This window comes from Panicum hallii, chromosome 9, assembly GCF_002211085.1.
Source record: "Panicum hallii strain FIL2 chromosome 9, PHallii_v3.1, whole genome shotgun sequence".
Classification (NCBI taxonomy): Eukaryota; Viridiplantae; Streptophyta; class Magnoliopsida; order Poales; family Poaceae; genus Panicum; species Panicum hallii.
Genome location: NC_038050.1, coordinates 72,328,531 through 72,354,465, shown reverse-complemented (window position 1 = coordinate 72,354,465; position 25,935 = coordinate 72,328,531). Strand labels below are relative to the sequence as shown.

At 41.4% G+C, this 25,935-nt stretch overlaps 2 protein-coding genes and 1 pseudogene across 4 annotated transcripts; all 3 read right to left on the bottom strand.

The window, feature by feature from the left end:
- LOC112874575 lies at positions 1 to 4,203 on the bottom strand (annotated as a pseudogene).
- A 1,179-nt stretch (positions 4,204 to 5,382) lies between these two features.
- Positions 5,383 to 21,718, bottom strand: LOC112874573 (callose synthase 3-like). Of its 3 annotated transcripts, none has more exons than XM_025937959.1 (44): positions 21,295 to 21,718; positions 20,785 to 20,912; positions 20,477 to 20,710; positions 20,220 to 20,320; positions 19,651 to 19,775; positions 19,486 to 19,579; positions 19,263 to 19,373; positions 19,054 to 19,170; positions 18,857 to 18,949; positions 18,604 to 18,695; positions 17,488 to 17,614; positions 17,199 to 17,336; positions 17,031 to 17,107; positions 16,877 to 16,967; positions 16,656 to 16,769; positions 16,415 to 16,529; positions 15,481 to 15,815; positions 15,031 to 15,083; positions 14,834 to 14,894; positions 14,062 to 14,143; positions 13,946 to 13,995; positions 13,683 to 13,769; positions 12,935 to 13,072; positions 12,744 to 12,841; positions 12,573 to 12,657; positions 12,281 to 12,441; positions 12,067 to 12,190; positions 11,257 to 11,351; positions 10,516 to 10,657; positions 10,237 to 10,388; positions 9,768 to 9,877; positions 9,539 to 9,658; positions 9,294 to 9,362; positions 8,925 to 9,117; positions 8,659 to 8,806; positions 8,359 to 8,478; positions 8,157 to 8,272; positions 7,998 to 8,081; positions 7,739 to 7,851; positions 7,299 to 7,528; positions 6,418 to 7,209; positions 6,266 to 6,316; positions 5,935 to 6,120; positions 5,383 to 5,843 (listed from the first exon to the last, which is right to left on the bottom strand). In XM_025937959.1, the coding sequence occupies exons 3-44, from the start codon at positions 20,679 to 20,681 to the stop codon at positions 5,595 to 5,597; spliced, it is 5,844 nt and encodes a 1,947-aa protein (XP_025793744.1). In that variant the 5' UTR covers positions 20,682 to 20,710; positions 20,785 to 20,912; positions 21,295 to 21,718; the 3' UTR covers positions 5,383 to 5,594. The 3 variants fall into 3 exon arrangements, with proteins under 3 accessions (XP_025793744.1, XP_025793746.1, XP_025793745.1); XM_025937961.1 differs by having other exon boundaries at positions 20,785 to 20,891; XM_025937960.1 differs by lacking the exon at positions 21,295 to 21,718 and adding an exon at positions 21,081 to 21,220.
- Positions 21,719 to 24,890: 3,172 nt separating this feature from the next.
- Positions 24,891 to 25,896, bottom strand: LOC112877610. Its single transcript, XM_025941952.1, has 2 exons — positions 25,413 to 25,896; positions 24,891 to 25,294 (listed from the first exon to the last, which is right to left on the bottom strand). Exons 1-2 carry the CDS (start codon positions 25,824 to 25,826, stop codon positions 25,205 to 25,207), a joined length of 504 nt encoding a protein of 167 aa, XP_025797737.1. The 5' UTR covers positions 25,827 to 25,896; the 3' UTR covers positions 24,891 to 25,204.
- Positions 25,897 to 25,935: the final 39 nt, after the last annotated feature.

Genomic DNA, 25,935 nt, shown 5'->3' with positions numbered 1-25,935 from the left:
AAACAAACTAAGTTTCATCTCAAATTAAATTAAAATGGTTACACATTGCTCAGCTACAATAGCTTGATCAAGAACACATCATGGTTCATCTAAAGTTAAATAAGAATATCATACATGATGCAAGTGATTATGCCTAATTTCTTGGCTAATGGCATCTGCTACAAGGCTCCACAACAGTCAACTTAATACCAGCGGGAACCTTATCCTCGATGAATTTTCTGATAGCCACAAGCGCTCTACGCTTTACCCTCAGACTGTTGCCCACCGGGATGCACTGTCTAAATATTCTGTCAGTGTCAGAACACCTCAGAGTAGAACCACAATGGGTGTCCAATGTAAGACACTCGAGTGACACTGCATTCTTGAGGATATAACAGGTGAGCTCAACCAAGCTCTTCGTAGAGATGAACCCTGTGATCTTCACATTCTTCAGGTACCGATGCTGGTCTTCAGCCATCTGCCTCAAATCCGAGGAATGTCTAAAAATCGATTCATCCTCCATAGCTTTCATTGGTACCTATAAAGATGAAAAAGAAACATAAGTAATTAGCCCAACACAGCGATCAGACATCTTTGCAGGATAGAACGAGCGTCATCTTACATCCAAGATCAAAGTCTCTAAGGAAGGAGACGCGTCAAGGAAAGAAACCAGAGAAAAATAGTCATTGGACCATGGAAAGGATCATGGTAAACAAATGGTCAGGTGCTTGAGGCAGAGGAATTTGGTAGGCAGCATTGGCGTATTGACCACCTGCATAAACAAATACTCCACATCTCAGATTAAAATTATTCACAAGCTATGACTACTGTGATATGCGCATAATGCTAATCATCTACAACACAAAGTTTTAGAGTACCTCATCACCAGAACGCAAGTCAAGAGTTTCAAGATTTGGCATAATGGATGGCAGCTCGGTACGAGCATAACAGAGAAGATTTGATTGATCCATCCGTAAGTTCTTCAATTGCAAAGCTTCTCCAAGTGATAGTTTTGGCTTTCCATGAAGGTCTAAGGTGGAGAGGTTTGGAGCTCTGCTCTCTATCAATTTCAGCCTCATGCATGAAAAAATTATCAGGCAGATTATTCCCCTGCAGTTGGAGAGTTTCAACTTCTCTAAAGCAAGAGAGTTCGAAAGAAGGCACTGTAATTCATCCCCTGTGATTCGCACTTGTGAAAGATGCAGACTTGTTAGGCTTCGTAAGGGGCCAAGTTCAGCTGTGGGGCTGAAGGTACAACGGAAAAGATCAAGGTACCGAATTGAGTTCCTAACCCCATCCGATAAAAGCGAGCAGGGAAACATGTACTCTTTCCTGAATCCATCAGGTGCCCTAAGGGTGAGCTCTTCAATCCCTGGTTTAACAGCAACCCGAAGCCACCTATTAAGATTGCGGAAGGAGGTATGAAATGATTGGAGCTTCAATATCTTCACACCGATGCCTGAGTGGTTTCTCATAATACAGTCAATTATGTTGCATAAACCACATCCATATATAGGTGCTTCAGGGCTAAACACATACTCATTGAAGGTGAGGTTGGGATAACACCTCCAGGAACGTAAAAAGGCACGAGAAAGGCAAGCCACACGAGCAGCATCACACAGTGGCATCAGAGAATGGATATGATGCCAGATATCCTGCATGGGTAAGCATGGGAACAGAAGGTCAATACTGGGATTGTAAAGCCAAATGGTTACTTAAACCAGAGAAAGAAAAACAGTAGAACCACATGGAGTAGCATTCTACCCCGGATAGCACCCCACATGATTCACGCAAGGCTTGCTTCATTGCTTAGGTAGATTGTGAAATCGACTGTAACCTTGGTAGGTAAATTGAGCATCGCCTACAAAAGTTTTTTCCCTAACAGTTTTGTTAAGAAAGAAAACACGGTACTGAGGGTGTTAGGTATTAGAGAACCAAGTAGACAGTGGTATTGGTTGCTGTCAATTGTGTCAACCAAAATGGACAGCATGATGTTTTATCGTGCAATAGCCAATAGCATGTTATAGATAGGTTAAAGCAGCAAGGAAACGAAAAAAAATGTAACTTCTGCATAGGATACAAATAGCAAACCGGAGTGCCTAAACGAACAGGAAGACAGTAAATAGAATCAAGCAGTCTGCAGTTTTGAGTTTTGAGTTTTGACAGTTACAGTGTAAGACTAAGCCTTGGTAAATTTGTGAAAGAGATAATAGATCAAACATCATGCAACAGCATGTTATTTAACCCCTTTGTTACAGATTTAGATAGCAATATGGCAGAATCAATGTCCTAGAGTGAATGTGCGAGGTGGATGACTGGTCAGAGATCTTATGTTAAAGAGTCTCCTAACAGTACATTGTATATCTTTATTCTAGACATTTTGGGGAAACCATATTATCAAAAGCCATGCGTCTTATTATTGGTGAACATACACTCAGGCTTGGTAGCGGTAAGAGGAGTAGTGTGATAGTTGAAAATGAAATGTATATAGGAATTAGAGATAACTTAAGGTAACCTTAGTCGAAAATGGGGTTGGGCTGGACTACGATGACATATAATATATGCGGAAGAGAGTAAGTTGCACACTTAGAGTTCTGGTGAAAATAAAGAGCACAGCAGTGGATCTAGTGCACAGTAATCGTACAAAAACAATAGAACTCCATGCCAATTTAAGAGAAACTACGATAACACTAGGAACTACTCGTCAAGATAACAGGTGATCTAAGACTCACGATATTCAGGAAAAAAGCGACTAATTTATTAGGAGAGTAGGGATGTAGCCTATAGCAATTGGAGATCTGTTCTCTGTTTTCAGATAATATAGCATATTCCGAAAAGTTGAGTTAAAAGTCGTTATGATGATAGTATGCCTGCAATATAAGCCACACATCATCAAAATTTCATGCCACGTACCTCTGGAAGGTCTGGGATTGAGCATATCATTGTTTTGCCAGCTTGAGAATCACCATCACCATTTTCTTTCAAAAAAGAAGAATCACTATCTTTTTTTGAAAGTGTACAGCGGGGGAGGCCCCCACTGTGGTAAGAAGAATCACCATCTTGTTGACGGGGCGAACCCTTTCGTTTATTCGCTGAAGCAATCGACCCATCTGCAACCCAACAAGCGTTGTCATGGATTCTCAAAAGAAACGAAGAAAAAAAAAAGCATGGCTATGATGTTCCATGCCAGACATGAATAGATCTAACTAAGTCAAGCAGAAAAGCCAGCCAACAGTCTCTTGAAATCTCCTCCCAAAATCTAAAAGGATGATGAATCAACATGACGGAACAGAGGGCGGGAGAGCTAGGCTTACTCGGGGCAAGGATTTGCCCGTCGCGCTCGCGCTGCAACATGAGCCGCTACAGGTCCAGCAGCCCCCCACCCCAGACGACGTCTCCTCCTCCCTCGGATCTCTACTCCTCTCCTACCTTTGGGCTATCTTTATATCTTCATATATGCATCATCTCCCTCTCTGTTTTCGTTTTGGTTTCCGACTTCAATTCCTATTTTAGAATGTGCGAAAGGATTCGCGCCGTCGGAGCCGAGCAGGACTATGACCGGAAGAGGAGGGCGGGGAAGGAACCAGAGGGGCTTGGCAGGGCTGCGGCTGAAACCTTTCCGGCTGTGGTACTTCGAGTCTGTCCTTGGCAAGTTCGGCCTCGAAGAGTTTGTCCGTTCGCCGCCGCCCACGGCACAACGCGATGCCGAGTGGCGGCAAATCGACCACATGGTCGTCAATTGGATCTACACCACCGTCAACAAGAGCGTCTTCGACATCGTCTTCAAGCCGCATCTCTCCGCGGGCGTTCACCCTTTGGGGGGACGTCGAGGGTCTCTTCCGCGACAACGAGATGCGCCGTCTACCTGGAGGCCGAGTTGCGCTCCGTCACCCAGGGCGACTCCAGTCCAGCATGGCCGACTACGGCTCTCACCTCAAGCAGCTCGCCGACAAGCTTCGCGACATCGGCCAGCCCGTCTCGGAACCGAGCCAAGCCCTCAACCTCCTCCGCGGCTTGAATCCGAAGTGTCGCCATGTCAAGCCGGCGATCACCTCCAAGTTCCCGCCGCACTCCTTCATGAGCGCTCGATCTTTCCTGCTGATTGAAGAGGCAGCACGACGACAAGATGGAGGCGGGTCAGGCACTTCTCGCCGCCCACGACGGCTCGTCCGGCGCCACTGGCCAGTCTGCGTCTTCTGGTGGCGGCTCCAACAACCGCTCCAAACAGAAGAACAAGCCAAAGAACAAGTAGGAAAAGTCCCTCTATCTGTTTCTCCTCGGCGTCCCAGAAATCTTCCGTTCAAAGGAGATGGCAGGACTCGCGCCGTCGTCGAGACATCCGATACACGCGCGACGGCGGTGCTGTGTCAATCCTGGCCGGGAACAGCCACGGCTGCCATACGAATCCTCACCGTGGCACTAGTCGGTAATCCGCGGTGACCCTGTCCGGATCACGAAACGTGGTAAGGTTTCAAAGTTCGTTGGAATACCAACATCTTCGCTAGTAGTCAGAGAGGTTATATACTGCTCATTCTTCGGTGTGTGTTTGGTGTATGATGATTATCGGCTACTAGTAAAGTGTGAAAAATGTCCGGAGACTGGATGTGAGGTGATGACTTTAAGATCTGACTGACGCTGGGCAGACGCGACGTTTGATCCGATTTCTCTCTTGTTTGGATGTCTGGACTTTGTGGCTGTTCAGTTTCAGAGAAACGTATCTGGGCTGCACGTCGTGGGCTTACAGCAGAACAGCAAAACTCTAAACGGCACAGAACACATATTCTTACTAACAAATTCTAGAACATTTAGAGTCCAAGGCTGGACAGGTAGAAAATTTGAAAGCGGAAACCTAGCAGGTGAACTACATGATAAGTACAGTAAAATGGAGAGATGCCGGTGATGTTTCAGGAGCAGGAGTATATGCCTATATTAGCACTTACCAGGCAAACTATTTCTTTTCCAGCCCTCCTATTACTGCAGTGGGATTAGAAGATTTAAGTTTTAAAAGGCTATGTGATCGAGCAGCAGAACACAAAGGCTAAATATTCAAAACTCCAGATTATGCAGGAATTGAATGTGAAAAAAATTGCACAAGAGTAAATTCCACTTCCATTCGAGAAGAACTAGGATGAGCATCATCTGAAAAATATACAAGAGTAAATTCCACAAAAATAGATATTATTTGTCAAAGATATGCAAACAACAGATTCAAGAAGTTGTATCACAAAACTTCATACTTAAGAAAATGTATCACAAAACTTCATACTGAAGAATTTGTATCACAAAACTACAGATTAGTACGCAATGCATCGCAAAACTACATATTTAATAGATTTTAGACAAGTAAAATATGTAGTTTTGTAGTACTTTTTAAATGTGTTGTTTTGTGGTACTTTTTAAATATGAAGGTTTGTGAAATTTACTCATTATACAATATTGTGGCAACATGGAAAAGTTACACATAAGTTTAGGGGAATTGTGTGTGAGGAGGAAGAAGGGGATACAATATGACACCTTGATCTGATATTACGATGACAAAAATACACTATACCCATGACGAATATTTACAGCCAGTGCATGTTGGAATACAAGCAAGAATATACAAAAAGACTAAATCAGTCTTTGTTACGGGATGCCCGTTCCTTCGTTTGACCACCAAGAATCCGGGAAATTTGCAGTCCTCTACTGAACGCTTGATTAAATAGCATCCGCGTCTGGAACTCAGACACAAAGGGAAACCATGCAAAAATAGTAATTGGCGTGAAGAGAAGCACCCCCATAATTATCTCATAGGCCCGCGCTAGGGCACGAACAGATCCCCATAATCCTACCTGTCGAGCAAGAGGCTTGCAAGCTTGTGCAATCTGAAAATCAAATCATGCACAGTAAGACAATAGCAAGTATACTACATTATAATACATAAGCAAATGAACCAGAGAAGAGCAAGAGGCACACCAATAGTAACCCCCATCCACTGGGCAAAAATGCCAGAAAGCACACAAATATATCTTGCAAGGTCATCTGAAACAATACTATCAAGACAATCAAAATAGCGGTGAAAGAAACAAATATCAAAAACTTGATCAGACGGAAGAATAGCTGGAAATCTGCACTGAATCTCCGCCTTCCCACGGACACGGTCTGCAAAGAGTATAGGCCATTTATAAATGAGAAGGGGCAGAAAAGAAACTAGAAGTGTGAACGTAAGTTGATAGCACAAAAGTAATCGTGGTAAGAACATTTCTTATGATTCATATTTTCTCACAAACTAAAAATTCGCGTTTACCTTCATAACAAGCAGAACCACCACAATTACAAGCCATGAGATTAAATATACCTAGAAGAAACAGCATTGTAAAAATAGAAGTGATCCATACAACTAATGAAACAATCAAAATATATACCTTAAAAAAGAGAAAGTCAACCTGAAATGCTTACCAAGATACTTTTGTCGCGTGTGATATGCAAGTGGTAAACAAGGCCATACTGGTATATGAAAAACCGCACGGCCAAAATCATCTCAAGAAAAATTCCTATTGTTCCTGAATACTTCAAATGCTCTTGCTCCACTTCCCACCAAGATTCCCAGCTCTTGTCTGGAGACACACCGATCCCACCACGATTGCTGATCCACTTATTCCAATCAGACCAATCATCAACGATTTTTGCCCACTCAAATCCCGAGGGGTTGAAAAGGAAGGGTGCAAATAGCCATGTCAACACTAGGAACCACATAGAGAAGGTAATAAAAATATAGGCAATGGTTGAGCGATAAGATTGACCAAATAATTGGTATATGATGAGCAGAATCATCAGCTCAATCCCTTTAACAAAGTGGCTGCGAGAATAAAGTCTATAGTTCTCTGCGAACTTGGCGTGAAAGACGACAAATCCTCTACCAGTACCTCTGTACTGAGCACCTCCATGAAGCAACATTCTTCCATAGTAGTGAGTCTTAGTGCCAAGGGAAAATGTAAAAAACACAGTAGCCAATTGCAAATTCATCATGATAAATTCACTTAGTGCCTTCCCAAATCCTCTTTCGAGACCAATTTCCATCATCATGGGAAGAGCCATCAGAAAACCAAGCTGAACAAGAGATTGTGAGGCAAGAGCAACTTGAAGAGGATGATTATGAATGAATCTTCCACGTGATAGCCCCTCTTCAAGTCCACTGAGAGCAAGATAAAGGCGCCCATACAGAAATACATAAACTGTGACAACCGTCAACTGAGACAAAGAGTAAAACATGTTAAAAAAACTTACTTAATCATACTGATGATTTTTGATGGATTGGAATCAACACAAATTGATCATACCAGTGTACTAAAATAAAACCCCACGGTTGTGAAGTAGCACGATAGCATCCTGAAGAAATCAAAGCGGTGCCCAAGCCGGTAGATATCACGGCTAAGAGTCTGCTCACCATTTCCATTTGCCACTTTAGCCTCAAACTTAGAGATCTGATTAAGTCCGACGTCTCTTCCTTTACCAACTTGCACGTATTCATGGTGTGTTACATTGCCTCCACGAAGAGTTGAGTTATAGCCTAAAACAGCAAAGGTAATAGGAATATTACTGTGCACTACTCATAACTATCTCATGATATGTTATCTCTTGCAAATGTTCTTTTAAGTTTATGAGTACACAGCTAATGGGAAGAAATGAACACGGATCCCATTAGCATTGAGAAATAAAAATATAAAACCACTCCCTATACGTCATGGAGTACTTAAGAATATCATGGATTGAATCAAACCTGCAAAAATATCTTCACTTAAGTTGATACTCTTTGATGCCTTACTGACACCACCCCTTGTTAGATGGAAAAGCCTATCAAATACATCAGGATGCCCATAGTGGAAGCGGACCCTAGCATAAAGCCATTAATAAATTTAGATGCCAATAAAAAAGATAAATTTATAATTTGAACTTAAGATTATGAGAATTCATAGGTACTATTGCAACTTTCAAAGAGTATACAGTATGTGAATTAGTCAAGAAGGAGGAGCTCTCACTTCAGAGGGTTTGCAAGCAGACGCTGCCCGATAGTCACAAAACTGTGCTCCTGATTTGACATAAACCACGCAAGGGAAGATACACTACATTATCAAAGATAAAATAAGTGAGATTAAGCAAACAGCAAATTCATCAATCTCCATTTCCAAGTAATTAACCTGCCAGTAAAAATATGCTCTCTAACTCCAAGTATAGATGGACGCCGCACTCCATGCTCTTTAAGGAACTCTTGGAGCAGGTTTCTCATTTTAAGAGCTTCTTCCATATAGTTATCCTACAAAATTAATAATATAAGCACAAGTTAATATGAGATCAAAAGTCATCTTAACAAAAGAGAAGCATGGGCATGATGTGGAACACCTGGTTCATATCTATGGTCTGCAACCCTTCACCACGGGTGAAAATTATCGCATGATTTTGATTTTCGGGCTTTCCTTCTCCCAACATTGCAGGGCCTGGAAGTTTTATCCGATATATGACCTTGGAAGCATAAAGATGTATTTAGAATTTTAGATGAGCAATGTTATAGACTTTCCAAAGAATTGATATCTGATGTGATGTAAACAATTGAGACTAGTGTTACAGATTAAAGCTGTATTGAAACTAACATGATTTTGCAAATTTGTGTATCATTATGAGGTCTAATATAAGTGATATTACCTGATCAAGATTTTGTACTGGATCTACAGATTCAGAATCCTTAGTTAGAGCAACCTTTACCAAAGTGGAATAATAAGCTGTCTCCATTTTCTTGTCTCTTACTCTATCTTCCACCTCATCAATATATGCTACACGGAGAGAAGAGTAGCTGCGAGAAGTGCAACCCTAGCAATGAGTTTACTGGTAAAAAAATACAACTAGAAAATGAGCATTTAATACTATGTATATATGTATCATATTTAGGAAAATGGTAGAAGCTCATTTACTTCCTCATCAGCTGCAATATGTCTTGGGCACTAGAAAGAGCAGCACGCTTATCATTTCCATATTGCTGGCATGAAACCACATAGGTGAACTTCATGTCAGCCACTGCTTCACATTGAGCAAATAAGGATCTCTGGTGTATCTTCCACTGTTCATCAGTTACAGACTCAGCTGCTTTGTACCCTTCCATGAGATCTGCAGAGTTGGGAATAATATTTTTAGTAGAGCTGAGAAAAACGAGAATAAATATGTAAATGCATCAAACAAGAACCCTGCTACAGTAATAAACCCAATTGATAACTGAATCAATCAGCACTTCAGCATAATAATAACAAGGTTGGGGTGGGTGGCAGGCTGATATGGTATATTACCTTCACGTTTGGCCATATCTAAAAATGCTTCAAGAATCAAAGCTTTCCGGTAGTACATCATGCCTCTAACTGTTTCAGAACAATCAAATAACTTAAGAATCAAGAGGTACATACTGAAAAATTACAACAGTAATTTGCTAGGAAAAGAAGGTTGATATAAGTATTTGAGTTCTCCTACATATTTTCCTATGTATTTTCGAAAAAGTAAGCGTTTCAGTACACATATAAATGTTAACCAGGAGTACCTGTTCGAGCTAGTGTTTGACCTCTGTATGAAGCCCATAGACGAAGCTCCTCCGTAAGTTCTTCACTCTCTTTAAGTTCTTCCTCCCAACCAACCCTTTCCTGAAAGTTTTTCCATTCGTCTACACACATAGGCATGACATGACAAAGTAAACGCCAGATGTTCCGAAGACACTTCATCATTGCACATTACTACATGAAAAGGAGTAAAGGGCAGAGTTGTTCCTTGACCTGGATAAATTTTTTGTAGGTAGAATAGGGTGGAAACTCCATCTTCATTTTCCTCCTCAAGTTCTTTTATAGAGAAAAGAACAGGTTCATTGTAATACGGAGTCAATGCGCTGCAGAAGGAGAAGAAATATAATCATTTATAGTATCAGCAGAAGTTTTTGACAGGTGAAGAAAGAGAAAATGAGGGAGGGAAAAAAGTTAAAAGCGCGAAGGAAAAATGTAGTTAATAGGCATTTCTAACTGTGATCTACTATGCTTCAATTTTGCAACTTCATACAACATAGAACTAGTGTTTTTGTAAATTGAAAACTAAAAAAAATGCCTGCAGCAAAGGGATTGAAGTTAACAAAGTAGCTGCTCCAATAGTTTGGGACACTAGTGTCACAAGAACATTGACATAAGACATGATGAATTAGTAATATAAATGAACTTCAATAAAATGATGATAGGGTTATTCACAAGCACTTACGAAAATGAGAGCATGTTTCGGACTTTAGGTGCATCAGGCATATCCATAAATAAGGAGTTGGTGAAAAAGGTAAGACGCCTTCTGGCTTCTAGATTTGAAGGAACATCCATAGCAGATTCTTTCACAGTAAGAAGTAGTTCCAGCCTTTTTATCTGGAGTGAGACAAATCATATTTGAAACAAACATTTAGAAGTATGTCACTTGTTCATCAAGAAATGCTGCACAGAAAATTCAAAACATATTCACAACAATGCAAATTTTTAATTATTGCTTAACAACCTTTTCTAGCCAAGCATCTGTGTCTGTGACTTTTAGGGGAAATTTGATAGCCCCAGAAGGCTGAAATAACTGGTACTCTTGGTCCCATGTGGTTGTGCCCTCATTCCTTTGATATGAGCCTCCATGATTTGACTCCACAATACTGTCATGTTGCAAAAAAATGATTATCTACAAAAAGTCAGACAGAATCCTACTTTGACTTGTTTGGGACATAAAGGCTTCGTTGCTGCTGCTGTTCTGGAAACTCAGTGCTGAAGATACCACGAGACAGAACATCAGGATTTTGATTTTCATATATATGCTTGCCTGCACATTTTCTCATGTATTTGGACTTTGGAGGGATCGTGATATGCATGGATTCAGTATTCCTAAAACTCTGTTTTGATATAAAGCATAGGCTTCTAGTGAACAATAGCACATGGGCAAAGATATTTTTGGCAGCAGAACTATATACAGAAGTAAAAATTTCAGTTGGCATGCTACTTTTCTCTTGCGTCAAAAGGTTATTATGATAGTTTTGATGTGCTTGTTGAAATCTATGGCATACAATCCCTCTGTGATTTAGCCTTTTGGGCGATATGGATGATACGGGGAACTCAATATTGCAAACAATCTAATAGTAGCAGACTGCTGAAATAGAAGTTGTCCATCGGATGTGCTCAAAAACAGCAAGCTAGCACAATCAAGTGTTTCCTATTCCTACTTGGTAATACATGAAAAATGCTTAAATAATACTTGTACCTAAGCTGGTCGTCAAATATATCTCTTGTTACAATCTCCAGCATATCTTGAAAATTCTTTATTACAGCGCTTCTGTCTTTCTCGTCATTTTTCTCCTGATATCATATAAAGGGAGAAGATTAAGATGAATTAAACCAGTGCAGTGTGGTAAACCAAACATGAAGATAAACTGGATTTGATTTCATTTGTATGTACAACAAACATTGGATGCTGCTGTAACAGTAGATATCTAAAAGAATAAAAGATGATAAAAGCTTAGCAATCATTAGCTGTCAAGCAAGGAAAGGTTTGAATGCTTCCTAAAATGTATGGCATGTGGGTCTGATATTAGATAAAATAGAAAGATTCTTTTTTCTAATGTAAGTAGACATCATGCTAATCTGGTCTATGTGGCTCCAGGGTGCATTTTTGTAATTAAAAAAAAAGAACCAAGGTGTTACAAAATCAGGTCTAATATAATTGCATATCATCAACACTTCCACTACAGTGTTATGACCAGTATTCCAACAACCAACACCAGCTTGGAACATGAGGGGTGCTTGATGGTTACTGGAATAAGAAACTCGGAGTGCTATATCAAGCATGCTCTGTCAGTCTGCCCCATAGCTATCTGTTGTTTTAATTTTTTTAAAGAAACATCTATGATTGGTTTCAAAGAGTTTCCACAGTATCCATAAGTTGACAAGTTTTCATATGATCGCTTCCAGACAACAGATCGATAGCAAATAGACAAGAAAATGAACATTCATCTAGTTCTCTAGATCAATAGCTAGTTTTTTTTTCTAATGAAAGTATATAAGTTATACTTACCAAGTAGTTTACCAACTCAACAAACTTATTGTAGAGATCTGGCAGGGCACGCATATTCAAATCTGTAATAACTTTGTCCTCAGAGATGTATTTATCAACTTCTTCAAATATTTTATGTATGACCCTGAAAGCAACATATTTAGAACAGCATCAAGTAGGCCATGGATCAGAAAATTATTTCTTCAGAGTTTAATAGATGAAATCTAGGAGGGACCTTTTCTCCGGTTCACCCTGTACAAGACCGTTGATGATATTCTTGAATGACTTATAACATTCCTCAATTGCACACGAAAAATAATAATCATTATCAAGCCTCTTTTTCAGATCTCGATCTTTGCCGTTGCTATCTTTAGCCATGTCAACTGCTATGGGTATCTGACATTCACATTGTTCCAAAAAGATCAACTCTTTTTAACTAACAAATAGAGCATGAATGAACACTGCTTCTACCATGCTACAATATAGGAAAAATAAAGCTATTGGTAAAATAAAAGGCAGACAATAACCTTGCTAGCAAGTAAAAATGGAGGCCATTGCATGACACCAAGGGCCTGATCAGATACATATGGAACGAGTAGAAGCTCCTTCTCCCTATGCCAAAAATGTCAGCACTAACTTAAAATTGTAGAAAAGGCAATTCCAGGTGATAATTAATATTATCCCTATAATCCAATCACCTGTTGTCTATAAGGTCTTCTTCTCGAAAGCTAGTGACAATTTCATTCCACATCTGTGCAAACCTTGCAGCTATATTCTCCTTGTCCACATGTTCCATCTAAAAAGTAGTATCAATAACAAAAAAATCCCACAAAATTAGCAATCAAGACATTTGAAATTGCAGAAATATAGTAAGAGTACAAAAGTGCACCTCCTTGAAACGATTGTGTAAGTAAGACTTCAGACCTTTCTTCCTTTTTGCATCAGATGTTTCAACAGGGATTAGACATGAGTTAAAGGCTAAAGGTATCGAATCAAAGCGAGATCGCAGCATTCCCAGTGTGCGAATCTGTCTCATCCAGAAAAAATAAAAGGTTTGTTTAGCAACAAAAGTTTCAACCAAAATTATACAGGCATTAATGGATAAATGTTTTGAGTCAAAGAAATATCACTAGTTCCCAGAGTATGAATCTATCTCATCACAAAATGAAAGGTAAATGCGATTACATTCTTTGCAAAACTGCAGGTCTTCATTTGAAACTCAAAGAAAATGGTTACATATCGGAAAGTAACAGATCTAATTCATGGTCATCTATCACTTTCTAGATATCTTGTAGAGCTACTCCTGAACTTTCTGACCATATTCCATTTACTTGAATTACTTGAAATGCTACAATAAAAAACAGCAAGAAATGCTTAATCATGGTTAGTCACAAGAACTTCCTAAGGATTTCCTGCACTAATCATTCCGAGATTCTAAAATCCTGCTTCCTCTACTTTGTCTGTAGGTGACAACTGTAAATAAATCTAACCTCCATTCAAACAAACTAAATTGTTGTTATTTCCTTGTACTGGCTAGATAATTGCTGAAACAAAACATCAATTGTACCATAAAAAAAGCTGAGAATAAATCCTTCCTGCATGATTTAAATGTAGACCATAGTTGATAATAAAAATACCTCTCCGAGTCGTTGGAAAGCACCATAAATTCCACCAAGCAGAGTGGAGAAAATCGTATACCAAATTTGTGTATCCATGAAATAGACCTGTAAAGTAAACAAAAGTGCACAAAAATCAATGTGGTCCTCCCGCACTGCTCAAGTCCCCACGTTACTTGTTAGGAGACAAAAACTTGAGCTTCCTTTTTTTTCAGTGTAAAAAAATATCATGGCCATGATAAGCACTTAGATTCTAAAAGGAAACGCAAATGAAAAGGTCTTACCAGAATGATTGGGGCCCAAAGTGCAATAACAACACCAACGTTGCTCTTTTCTGTAAACAAAACTTGGGATTGGTACAAACAAATGAGCAACAAATATTGTTTTTAAACATACATACCTCTCGGGAAAAACTCATGCCACCGGTAAGTACGTATAGGGGACTTCATGATGTCCTTGGTGGGTTCAACAAGAGGTTTGATCTATAGGAACAATCAGAATACAGAGTTGGAGATATAGTCAATTCAAAAATATATTTATTTGAAATGGTAAATAACAGTTCTTTCAATTTTATTAGCCTAGCTACACTACAAATGCCATTTGCTGCTAGATGTAAACATAGAATTGGCCAACTGCCAACATGCATTTATTGGTAGTTATGCATGTGCAGGGGGGTTTTTTCCCTGCAAGGGTTTTCCATGTAAAATAAAGTCTCATGTAATCATGTTTGATCTTATTTTGCATTATTTTCTATCTTTCCTTGAGATGTGCTGTGTCTATGGTCCATGGGCTTAGAGCCCATCAGCTATGTTGTTGTGTATATGTTGCATGTATCAAGACTCGAGAGAGAGAGAGAGAGAGAGAGAGAGAGAGAGAAGAATAGAATTCCAGGAATTCCCTCAAATTGCTTCACTTTATGATGTGATGCTGGAACAACATATATTTGGGAACAGAGAGAATATTGGCTTTCATAATGTATAGGCGTGTGTGGTTGAATAATTGTGTAGCTTCACATTTTTCTGAAGAAAACTTAACCAAAGCATGTTGCACCCTCTACTCCCACCAGACTTCTGCTACATGCTATGTGAAATGACTACACGTGGCAGTAACTTTGCTGAATTGACGATCATTAAAATAATCCAATGTGGAAAAAAACATGAGTACAGAACTACCTCTACATAGTAGCTAAATGCAAACTTTGTCAAGAGAAGAGCAATCCAGAACATGGTGTACCTGAAAACACAAATCAGAATCATTGTGTTAAACTACAAGGTAACCAAACTAAATATGCATCTTTCCAATCAAAATGGTGTTGACTAAATAATTTCCACTCATGCACATACACGCACACAAAAACATGTGTTCTTACATGAAAAGTGAGAAAGCACTTTCATGCATTCCCCTACCAACAAACAGACGAGGCTGCAAAATACACGAAACATTAGTTCATGAATTATATTTCAGTATTGAAAAGAAAATAAAACTTCTACATTAGTTCCAGATAGAAACTAAGTAAAACATGGTAATTACCTAATTGAGAAATCTACGATTTTCTTAGTATACATCATTTTTTTTGCTATATCTCTTAGTTTTGACTATAGAATAATAGCAAATGAAACATTTACTTTCTTAAAGGGTCAACATATATAATATTTTCTCTCAAGCACGAACGAGAGCAGATATCATTGTATTAACAGACATAAACCGGTTTGGATACGAAGGTTTGTGTCGAGATAATATAAAACCTGGCACATGAAAGTGAAATGATAATTTGGAATTAAAGTATAGTTTCTGCAATTTACTAGAATTTCAAGTTCACCTGAGACCACCACATGATCAACCTCACGAGCTTGAAGTCTGAACTTTCAAGTTTCCGGCGCAGAAATGGAAGAAGAAAAAGAATAGCAGAAAGCATACTCGGTGACAAATACATGACTACTGAAATGACGAATAGGGGCGGGTGATTTTGACCATTTCCGAACCAGCTTTTGATGGCTCTGATAATTCCAGTTGGATTTTCCCAGGTGTAAGCATATGTAACTGGTAGTATTACCACCCACAAGGCTGCCATTGTGAACTTGAGAACATATCTGAGCTTAACTGCAAATTCCATTGTCCTCCTGGCCTTCCAATTAAAGATAATATCAAGTGTAGCTGTAAACAACGAGAATTATTCAAATGACAGAGCTGAGTATGGACAGGCCATGTAATAATTATGATAGGATGAACGAGCTTGGGCGACTAAAAAGTCATATCTTTATATTTCTTTTATAGAAAATCTTCATCTTCATGTATTATTTCTACCATGATTTTTATTGGAGTGACAAACTGACAAAAGGCTGAGATAAGCAAAAGCAAGTGACTTGTCAACTTGACCAACAACATTGGCATTATTAGTGTAATTTTATTGCCAATTTAAAAGTTCTAAAATATCATTACCGAGATGATATAACACTAAAGAATAAAGTTTTTAAAATGACAACAATGTTGAATCTTCTACAGTTGTTCACTTTAAACTGAGTAAGGGTGTTTTTGAAATTTGTGGTACATCGATATGAAAACTAACAATGATGGATTTTTTGTATGTAATGTGGCATGGAATAAAAGCCTATCAACCCATTTGAGCTTTCATTTTATTCCTATACATATGGACAGCAAAACACAAATATGCCAGCATTCTTGGGAAAAGTAACCCTGACTAAGAAAAATAGAGTGTGTTCTCCAAATAAGGTTTCAATGCCAAGTTCCCATACCTTGTCCAAGATTTAGTATAGCTGAAGTGATAAAGATACTCAAAATCTTCTTGAAAACAACATAATCGAAAATATTGGCCAACAAGCCTCCATTCCAAGCAAGAATTATCATAACCTACGTCAAAAGAAGATTGAAAACCTGAAATAGTAGTTTAGCTATATAACATCCAGCAAAGGATGTTATGTGCCTTCTTGCAAAGGAAATGATATTGAAGAAAAAGTGAATAACATAAGTACATACCTGAAGAGCTAAAATAAAGAAGCTCCACAGTCTATCGAAACTCCTAAATATGTGCCAAAATGAACGTAGCTCGACAAAGTTGACCTTTCCTTTCTGTCTGACTATTCTTGTGGTCTGAACAACTTGTTACATTAAATGTTGCTAACCCAACAATACAAGCATAACATAAAGATATATGCTAACTTGCTAAGATCCTAAAACAAAAACATAGGCCAACTCACTTCATTTCTTTCATCAGCTAAGTTTGAAGGTTGATAAAAGAAGTCAGCATCAGCTCGCATAGGCCAACCCAGCCGAAAGCAGTCGGCAGACCTGCAATTTAATAATGATATAAAATCTAGAGAGCCAGCAAATATATAATAAAAGAATCAATACCAGAAGTATTCATTAAGATCATCATAGTTTCTCCACTCAGAATGGTTTCCTTTCTCTCTTTTGCTCCTTTCAGCTTCCTGAAGAGTTGTAGGAAAAAAAAACTAAAATGTAACACAGAAAGAAGCATAAAACACAAGTGAGGTAACTGAATGATGAGAGCAAACTTGCCTTTGCTATGGTGTGGTATATTGGTGTAACAACTTTTCTCAGAAAGGCTTCTTTCTCACCGCCATAGGCTGGCTTCACATATTCACCCGTCAAGGCACTCACATTTCCAGCTAACATACCATACATCTCAAATGCCATCTATGACAATAACCAGAACTGTCAGTACAATCCTTACTACGCAATTAACTTCAAACCAAGCACTTGCAGAAAAAAAAATGTTCAGCTATTTAATATGTTTATTGATTTAAGAAAGTAATATGTACAAAAAATTCTTTTTGTCGAATCATACATGGTGATATATGTAGCAAATGCACTCTGGCATAAATCGCAAGTTTGCAGCTTCACCCCAAATGAGAAGGTACAGACCCATATACAGTAATTTTCGTTGTTGCATCTCCTGCTGAATTGTTGGCAACCTTTTTACCAATCAAAGCACAACAAAGAAAAAATGGTAAGGATACATATAGAAAATGTATTAGAACATGTTTTTCATCCTTTCATTCGAAAAGAACTACTACAGTTCTTCAACTTTCAGTAATTGGTCCAGTATATACTTCAAAGCTTATTTTTCAATTTTTTTAATCAATTGAAGACGAAAATAACAACGCTTAATTGGCATTGGATTTTTTTATATGTCCCAGAAAAGTACTTTAAAATCACCTTCTTTCTGCCTTAGAATGTGTTAGCTTCTGCGGATGTGGAGAATTTATTAAAGAAATTTTCCTTTATTCAGCTTACTATTCATCAATCCGTACATGGTAGAAAAACATAAGTATATTAGATATGTGCATTATTTCCATAAGAAAAGGTTGAATCCTTGATTAGTTATAGAGATTCAGTTCATGAAGCAGAGGCTGAATAACATAATAAAACAGTCCATCTATGAAATATAATTTTAGAGCCAAAGTTGGTAAAGATGTAGAATGAGATCTGCCACTAGATATTGTTTGCCATATCGAGTCTAGATCTCATGCTACAGTGACAAAACATATTTCAGCAGATTGGTTAACCTTGCACATTGTGAATTTGGTTTCGAGAAAACCATTGCATTTCGACTTCCCCCAAATCATGAAAATGTTCCCACCGTCTAAAAAATGAGCTTCACAAGGAAAGGTTAATGTCATATCCAGGATTTTTCAGTCAGCATTCTTATTCTTTTCTTTCCTACAAAGCTGTACACGACTGGTTGTATCTTTGTACCCTCAACTTTTCTTATGCTTGTTGGGGCTGTAAGCCCTTTTGCTAGGTTTTGTGGGCCACTGTTATACTTTAGCCGTATTATAGATATTTATATAATACAATATAACATAATATAATACTTTTGCACAATGTATTAAAATGGTAAAGCACTGCTTGCACAAATGAATAGTTATATGGAAAAAAGTTCAGTTCTTAAGATAGTCACCAAAGGCTGCTCTTGCGACCAAGATATTTGCACCACTTCTTGTAGTTCTTAAACAATCTTTTCATCACATCATTTAGTGCATTGTCATCCAACTGCAACAAGAATCATGAAAAGTGAAACGGTAGACTTAAAAAAATTAAAAGGAATATCAACAGGAAGAAAAATAAGATAAGTGTCGTGGAACATAACAAAGAAGTAAGCAATTTTAAATTAGATCAACCAAGTGGTTGAATATTTACATAAGAAAGAAAACCTTGGATTGTTGATCACTCTTCGGATTTCTTCGTATATGTATGTTAGCAAGAAGTAAAATCAAATGTTCCCTTTGATTTGAAACACTATCTGTCTGCATGTCAAGATGTTGACAAAATAATAAATAAAAAAATTTGAATCAGTTTAAAGCCAACATAAAAATATATACAATAACTAAAAAAGTGTAGATCGCCTTTCCTGAAAGCCAAACATAGCTTGCAGCCAGTCCAAAAGGTCCTCGTTCACTTTATGCTCATAATTTTTGGGCCATGGAAGACCCCTGGTGTTACGAAGAGCAGAGGCAGCAGCTTGGATCTTAGAGGTTGACAAAATAAAAGTACTTCATTTGGACATCCTTAAGTTGACAGGATAACTTCATTAAAGAGAAAGAGTGTTGAAAAAGAAACCTCTGGAAATTTCATGACTGCCTGATTGCCACTATCCGGATCAAGAGGGAGAATGTTAAAAGGGAGATAAATCTTTGTCTTCTCTTTAACCTTATCAGCAGCTTCCAAGATCTAAAGACATGCAAAATCTGTAACGACTATCACTTGCATAGGTGCAATAACCATATTATTATTATTGAACTGCAGAAACAGCAAAGAGAAGTAAATAAGTGGTTGGTTATACCTCATGGTCAACTTCAACAGCATGTTGATGGGTAACTGCTTTTAAAACTTCAAATAGAACAGCAGCAGTCTGGTAGGCTTTGGTTAGTTGGGCACTGCATGAATGAAGTGGCAACATTGATGACCAAGGAGAATATGGAATCAAAAGGAAATGTAGCATACATACCGATCCACTTGGTCAGAAGCATTCTGAAGTGCTTGAATATATTTCTTGTAGTACTGTTGATAGAATGTTTGTATTTCCCGTGCGTCACTTTTCTGTCCCCTTCCCATCAAGGTGGGCTCATTCTCCTAACAAAGCAAATGATTAGCAAGTAATAAACTTTATATTACATAAATGTTTTCCTTTTTTTTCAAGGAACAGTACAGTTGGCTCAACATCACATTAATTTGTGCTTTTAAAAAAATAAAACAAAACAAGGCATTGTTGTCAATCAAAAGCTTTCCAAATTTTCTGATGAGAAGGGATTTCAATTAACCATTTGTCAGATCATGGAAGTGGTTCCATTATTAGCATGTGATAGAATTCTACACTGGAGATATGTCAGTGTTGAAACTTGAAACGTAACAGTGTTAGAGGGCAGTGAAGTGCATAAGCTGATTCAGAACTGGGAGGCAAACTAATTAAAGGATAGAAATACACAGAGGCAACTTGGTCCTGCATATGTTAGACAATTGCAGAATAAACATAGATGCAAACAACGACCAACTAGAAGTACTATTTCAAACTCATACCCTTTCAAGCCGTTGTAAGAGAGCTGTCTTGAATTGTCGGACACCACGACCGCTTGAAGTCGGATCTAACCTGTGAGCCTTTTCGAAGGCATAGAACCGACCTATCAATTATTGCAGATATGCTCATTAATATGACTGGAAATGGTATGGAGTAGGATAGTATTTTTAACCACATTCATTTATGGACTTTTCTTTCTGAAAATTGTACAGACTCCTTTTTCTTCAGAACATGAGAGGAACGGAGCGGGGTATCTTACAGAGATAGGCGACGCGGGGGTTGGCCCCCTCAACCTCATTGGCAACACGGAGAATGGGCGCAATCTCAACAAGCGATGATGGCACCACCTCACTGTCAAACATGGGCTCACCAAGGTTCACAGCGGTCTGTGTCCTCAGGATGCGGCGAGACCCTGGCTGCTGCATCGGCCCCGCCCGGGACAGCGTTCGTGACAAGGACGTCATCGCGATCACTTCTAGTCACCACCCGAGAGCTGGATACACAAACCGAGGTGAGCTTATCACCATGATGGTTCCATAACGCACATGGAACAGTTGTGCGCAGTACCTTGCTGCACCCGTCACCACAATTCAGCACATACGAGGAATAAATCCCGGCAGCTCAACCAACCACCCGGAAACCGTGCTTTGAAGCTAGCCCATGCCTGGAATTCCCTGAATTCAGCGTTTGAAAACCTGGCAGCATGAGCGACCGATAAACCAATTGTTCTCAGAAGCTACCAAAAGAAATTAAAAAAAATAGCCTACTCCAGATTGTGCACTTGAGCTTCTAAAGCAATGAACTGCAACTGCAAGCAGAGAACAGAGGTGGTAAATCTCTTGGCAGAGCACTGCGGCCCGCACCAAAAAATGCAGATGGTATGCAGCATGGCGCCTATTCGAAGCTGCTCCGCTTTCCGCTGAGCACACGGGAGCCTTGTGTAAGACGGCGATGAATAGGAGGATTTCGGCAGCTCCACACAACCCAGCACGTGATCGGAAATCGGAATCAAACCAAATAGAGAAGTCCTGGAACCTTCCACGGTAGAAATAAGAGATGAGGCGAGAGGTTACGCACCTCGCACGCGGGGAAACGGAAAACCTCGCCGGCGCGCGGAGCGCTGGCCCTTCCTGGCTAGACGGTCGAGAGCGGAGCCGCGAAGCTTCGAGAAAGCCACCGACGCAAGCCCGTAGAAGGAGAGGCGGCGGGCCGGCTGGCTCCGCACTGGTTGGGCGTGATGGTTTTGGTGATCGGCGCAACGCGAACGGTGCTGGGGACGTCGGACGGGAGGTTTTTGAGTTGGGCGGGAGGAGACGGAGAGAGAGCTATGCGGTGGGAGGGAAGTGGCAAGGGAAGACGACACGCCGGAAGCGGAAGGGCCCGGTGACCCCGGGCTGGAAGTTGGGCTCTATTTACCGCCCCCTGCCACTGGAAGCGGAGGAGACGAGAGGGGAGGAGGACGAGGCCGTGGACCGGTGGGTGCGTGCGGGCGGGCGGCGGTTTCGGCGGAGGGCGGCTCATCAAAAGGCGGATCTCTTGGCGTCGTCGCCAAGCATCAGCGTCCGTCCTCGGCGATCTGCCAAGCCACGTTGCGCCGGCGCCTGGCAGGACACTGCAACCTCTTCACCGACCGATCGAAACCATTCCAAGTTGGAGAGGATTTGTGTTGGTAGCGCCATCCGTTCAAGGACGAATGGATGACGACGGATTATTGTCGTTTGTAAGGTGCCGTGTGCGACTGCCATAACCGTCTCTCCCAGAGAAAAACAATCGATTTGATGAAAATGAGACGGTCTCTCTGCACACTGCATAGCTGCGCCATCAAGGACAAGTGCCGTGATGAATGTGTGCCAGAAAGCTATCGATATAATTTCTGGACGGCGACCGTGCTGGCGCTCCAGTCAAGCTACTTATGAAACTGCCCAATATTATTGGAGCGGTCTTGCTTCAGATCATTGGATTGATCTTCATTTGGAGGCAGCCCGTTGCTTGCTACTTTTGGCCAACCTTATCACGAGATGGACCCCGGGGGTCTTTCTCTGTGGCATCTTCGCTGATTGCGTGCTTATCATCGGGACCTTTTCTTTTGGGGGCATCGAAGCACTGAAATCAAGCACCGGTAGGGTCACGATCAGGTCGCTTCGGTTGGCCGAAGAATGTGCATCTTGTTCCACGCTGACGACTGATCCATCCTGCTCGGATCGATAAAACTACGCCTCAGCGACGCATCTCGAGTCCACTCGCTCTATCTCTGGTTGAGGAAAGGAATATGTTTCCGGAGCATCGTTCGCGTTCTTCCATAGAAAAACGCATCTCGAGATACAAATTTAATTATAACATTTTAAGCAGTGCTACCATTAATCCATTATCATGTTAGGTCAGTCTGAGTAGGGTTTCATGAGGAGTTCTATAGGCATTAAATGTTATGCCACGTCAGCAAATTTGCTAACATGGCAGAGTTACCGTTAGAAAAGAGCAGGAGTTTCATAAGACGTGAGAGGAGTTCGTCACTGTAAAACCCAAACCCAACTGATACATGTACATAGTTGTCAGTACTGTAAGTGCCATGAAATGCATTGAGACTTGAGACTGGCCTTGCTATCAGTCTCAGTCGCTAACCGAAGCGACAGCTTACTGTAACACTATATGCGCAGCAGCTCCAGAAGGAAAAAAGATTCGACATGAATGGACAGGCTCCTCGTTCCCACGGCCTGCACTGGCTCATCCCACCATAATTTATTCAGGAGACAACGCTAATCCAACATATCTTAATCATTTTCGTTTGGATGAGAGAAATTGTTTTGGAAAATCTTTTCTGCGTTCTCTGAAAAAGATCGAACAGAGCGTATCTCCAGTATCCGCCAATCGAATTCAGCCAGACTGCTGCCGGGCTCAGGACGTACGACCTATCCATTTCGTGCTGCGAAATTCAATCGTGAATGCGACACTTGTTTCGTCTATTCAGAATAGGAGTTGTCCATACACGAATATGTATGTCACACTCATGATTTCGCCCCAAACAAAAACTGACAAATTCTATAGTCGTCCGTTCGGACATGCATCTTGTGAGATGCAGATGTTGTACAAGAACACCCAAGAGAATCAAATCTTAAACCAAGAGTCCAGAACGTAGGATGCTGTGTTAATGAACCCTCCAATGGAGAAGGGAGAAAGCACCAGGAATTGTTCTGGTTGACTCCACGTCCACCAGGTCTCATCGCTGCAAACTAAAGCGAGTGGCCTGCTTTGCTAAAGCCAAGGGGATCAGCACTGGGACGATGATGGCTGGCCGGGACGCGCCGCGGAAAGGCCCACTGCTCCCACCCCCCAACCGATACCTAACCGCTGCCGTTTCGGGTGGAAGGATAGGCAAAGCTCAGCTTCGCTCGACGCGACGTGGAAGCTGCGAGAAAGCGGCGCGGTGTCTGTCCCCCGGCGCGAACCGATCGATCGCTCGCGCGGTGCCGGCTCGTGCTCGTGGAGAGCGTGACCAGCCGCCTACCTACCGGCCGGCCAGCACGCCGTCCGGCAACGGCCAAACCAGCTGCTCTGCTGAGGAACTCAGTGTCAGTCTGTCAGACAGACACTACGTGCCGCCGGGTACACGCGCGGAGAGGCGTCCCTGCTCCATTGGCTTGCCGGAAAAAGGAAGCAATACATAAAGTTCTCGGACTAGCCTCTGATCTGTACGAGTGCGCCAATTGTAACTTTGTTTTATGTTTGGATTAGTATGGCTAGAGGGATGGTGTCAATCGTTGTGTCCTACTTGGTTTCTTGCATCAGGAGGTGACTCAGATTTTTATTCCAAGTGTCACCATCCTTGCCAATCCAGAAGTCAGGTTCACCGATTGATCAATGCGACTGATGTAAAGAGAGACCCCAAACCACACCCAAAGAAAGACGACTTGGGGTCACAATAATGGTGGTAGTCTGATGAGCCTTGTTTTCTTAGTGAAGGGGGTTTGCTACCTCTTTGCTGGGCGCAGAGACCCCGGAAAAAGAGAGGACCGGATCAATCATTCAACATATCTGCCTTTGCCTTTCCCTTTCGGAATTAGTCATGTTAAAGCAGCTAGTGAAAGCTTGTGTGAAGACTGAAGATACTAGAAAAAACAAAAGTAAGCCCTCGCAAAGGCAGATGAAAGGCTGATGATGATCTCCTTCGTGTTCTGGAAAAAGAGAAGGCACAAGCTGCCGGCTGGTGGTGCTAGGAATAATAAAAAAAACTGAAAGCGCCTTTCTGGCGCACAATCTGAAGCTGCCAAGTAAAACAAGCCCTTCTGATTACGGAGATTCAGGCGATGTTATCTGCATCTCTAGTGGGTTCCCTTTGGACTTTGGAAGCTGGGATTGCATCCATGCATGGATTTGTGGAAGCTGAGCTTGCAATTTTAGTCGTTGGTGGGTTTGCTTTGCTGTTCATCTTCAGGTGTCAGATAATGATCCTTTTCTTTTGAGAGAGAAAGATTGCTGTATCTGGTTCATGCATGGTCAACAAAGGCCATGAGGCCCAAAATGGAAGGAAGCAATGTATGTGGACTGAGCCCGCCCATGAGGCCCATTGTTGGGTTTAAATCCGAGCCCAATAATTAACAAGGCCTAATCACCACACAAGTACACCACAGTGTGCACGGTTATACGACATTAAGAAAAGTAAATACAGAACTGTACAGTGAATGATGTAAAGCCAATTGATAATGTATTTTGCAAACTTCAATTTACAACATGGTCGCTGAGACGATGATTCATCAGAGCAAAACGAAAAAAAATAAGAAAAAGAACACACGGAAAAATCACACTGACAATTGGCAGCGAAGAAGCTGAACTACACAGAGGTCAGTAGCCAGTTCGCCCTCATTCTTCCCTACCATTTTATTCTGCTCATAGATGCTAAAACGAATGCTTAACTGAACGAATTAACTTTCAAAGGAAACAAATCGAGCGAAAGGGCTCGATCATCGCGTGGCCGAGATTGGTTTCAAGAGTCTCAGACCATGTCGCTGATGAGCAGGACGTGGTTCGTCCGGTGCCTCTCCACGAACATCTTGGACGCCCCCGCCACCGTCTTCCTCCACGTCTACACAAGAACGGCAAAAACCAATCCAGAATCAGCCAATGCAGTCAGAAAACACATCATGAATGATGAATCCGACACATCTCGAGAGCTGCTATATATATATAGTATATCCACTCACCCGCTCCAGCGCGGCGAGGATGAGGCCAATGCCCGCGGCGTCTTCGAGCCGCGAGGCCCCGCCCCGGCGTGCCTGAGCCTTCCGCGCGGAGGCAGCGGCCGTGGTGGTCGGCAGGAGCAGCCCCGCCCTCCAGTCCGCCGACCCGCCGATGCTCCGCCGCCTCTTGGGCGCGGCCAGCTCGCTGGCCCCCGCCGCCGCGGCGTCGGAGTCCCGCGCGGAGAGCCCCGAGGCCACGCGCCGGGACGAGCGCTTGCGGCGGAGCGCGAGGCTGCGGCGGGGCGGGGTGGCGAGGTGGCGCGCGTCCGGGTCGGCGAACTTGCGGAGGAGCTCGTCCGAGGACGCCTTCGCCACGTGCTGCACCGCCACCGCGCCCTGCGGCTGCTGCTGCTGATTCTTCTTCTGAGGCGTCGCCATCGACGGCAGGGGAACGATCGAACCGATGGCGTCGGCGAGCGGGGACGGAATCGAGTGGGGATGAAGGGAGGAGAGCGGGAGATCGCGGGGGTCGTGCTGGATTTAAATG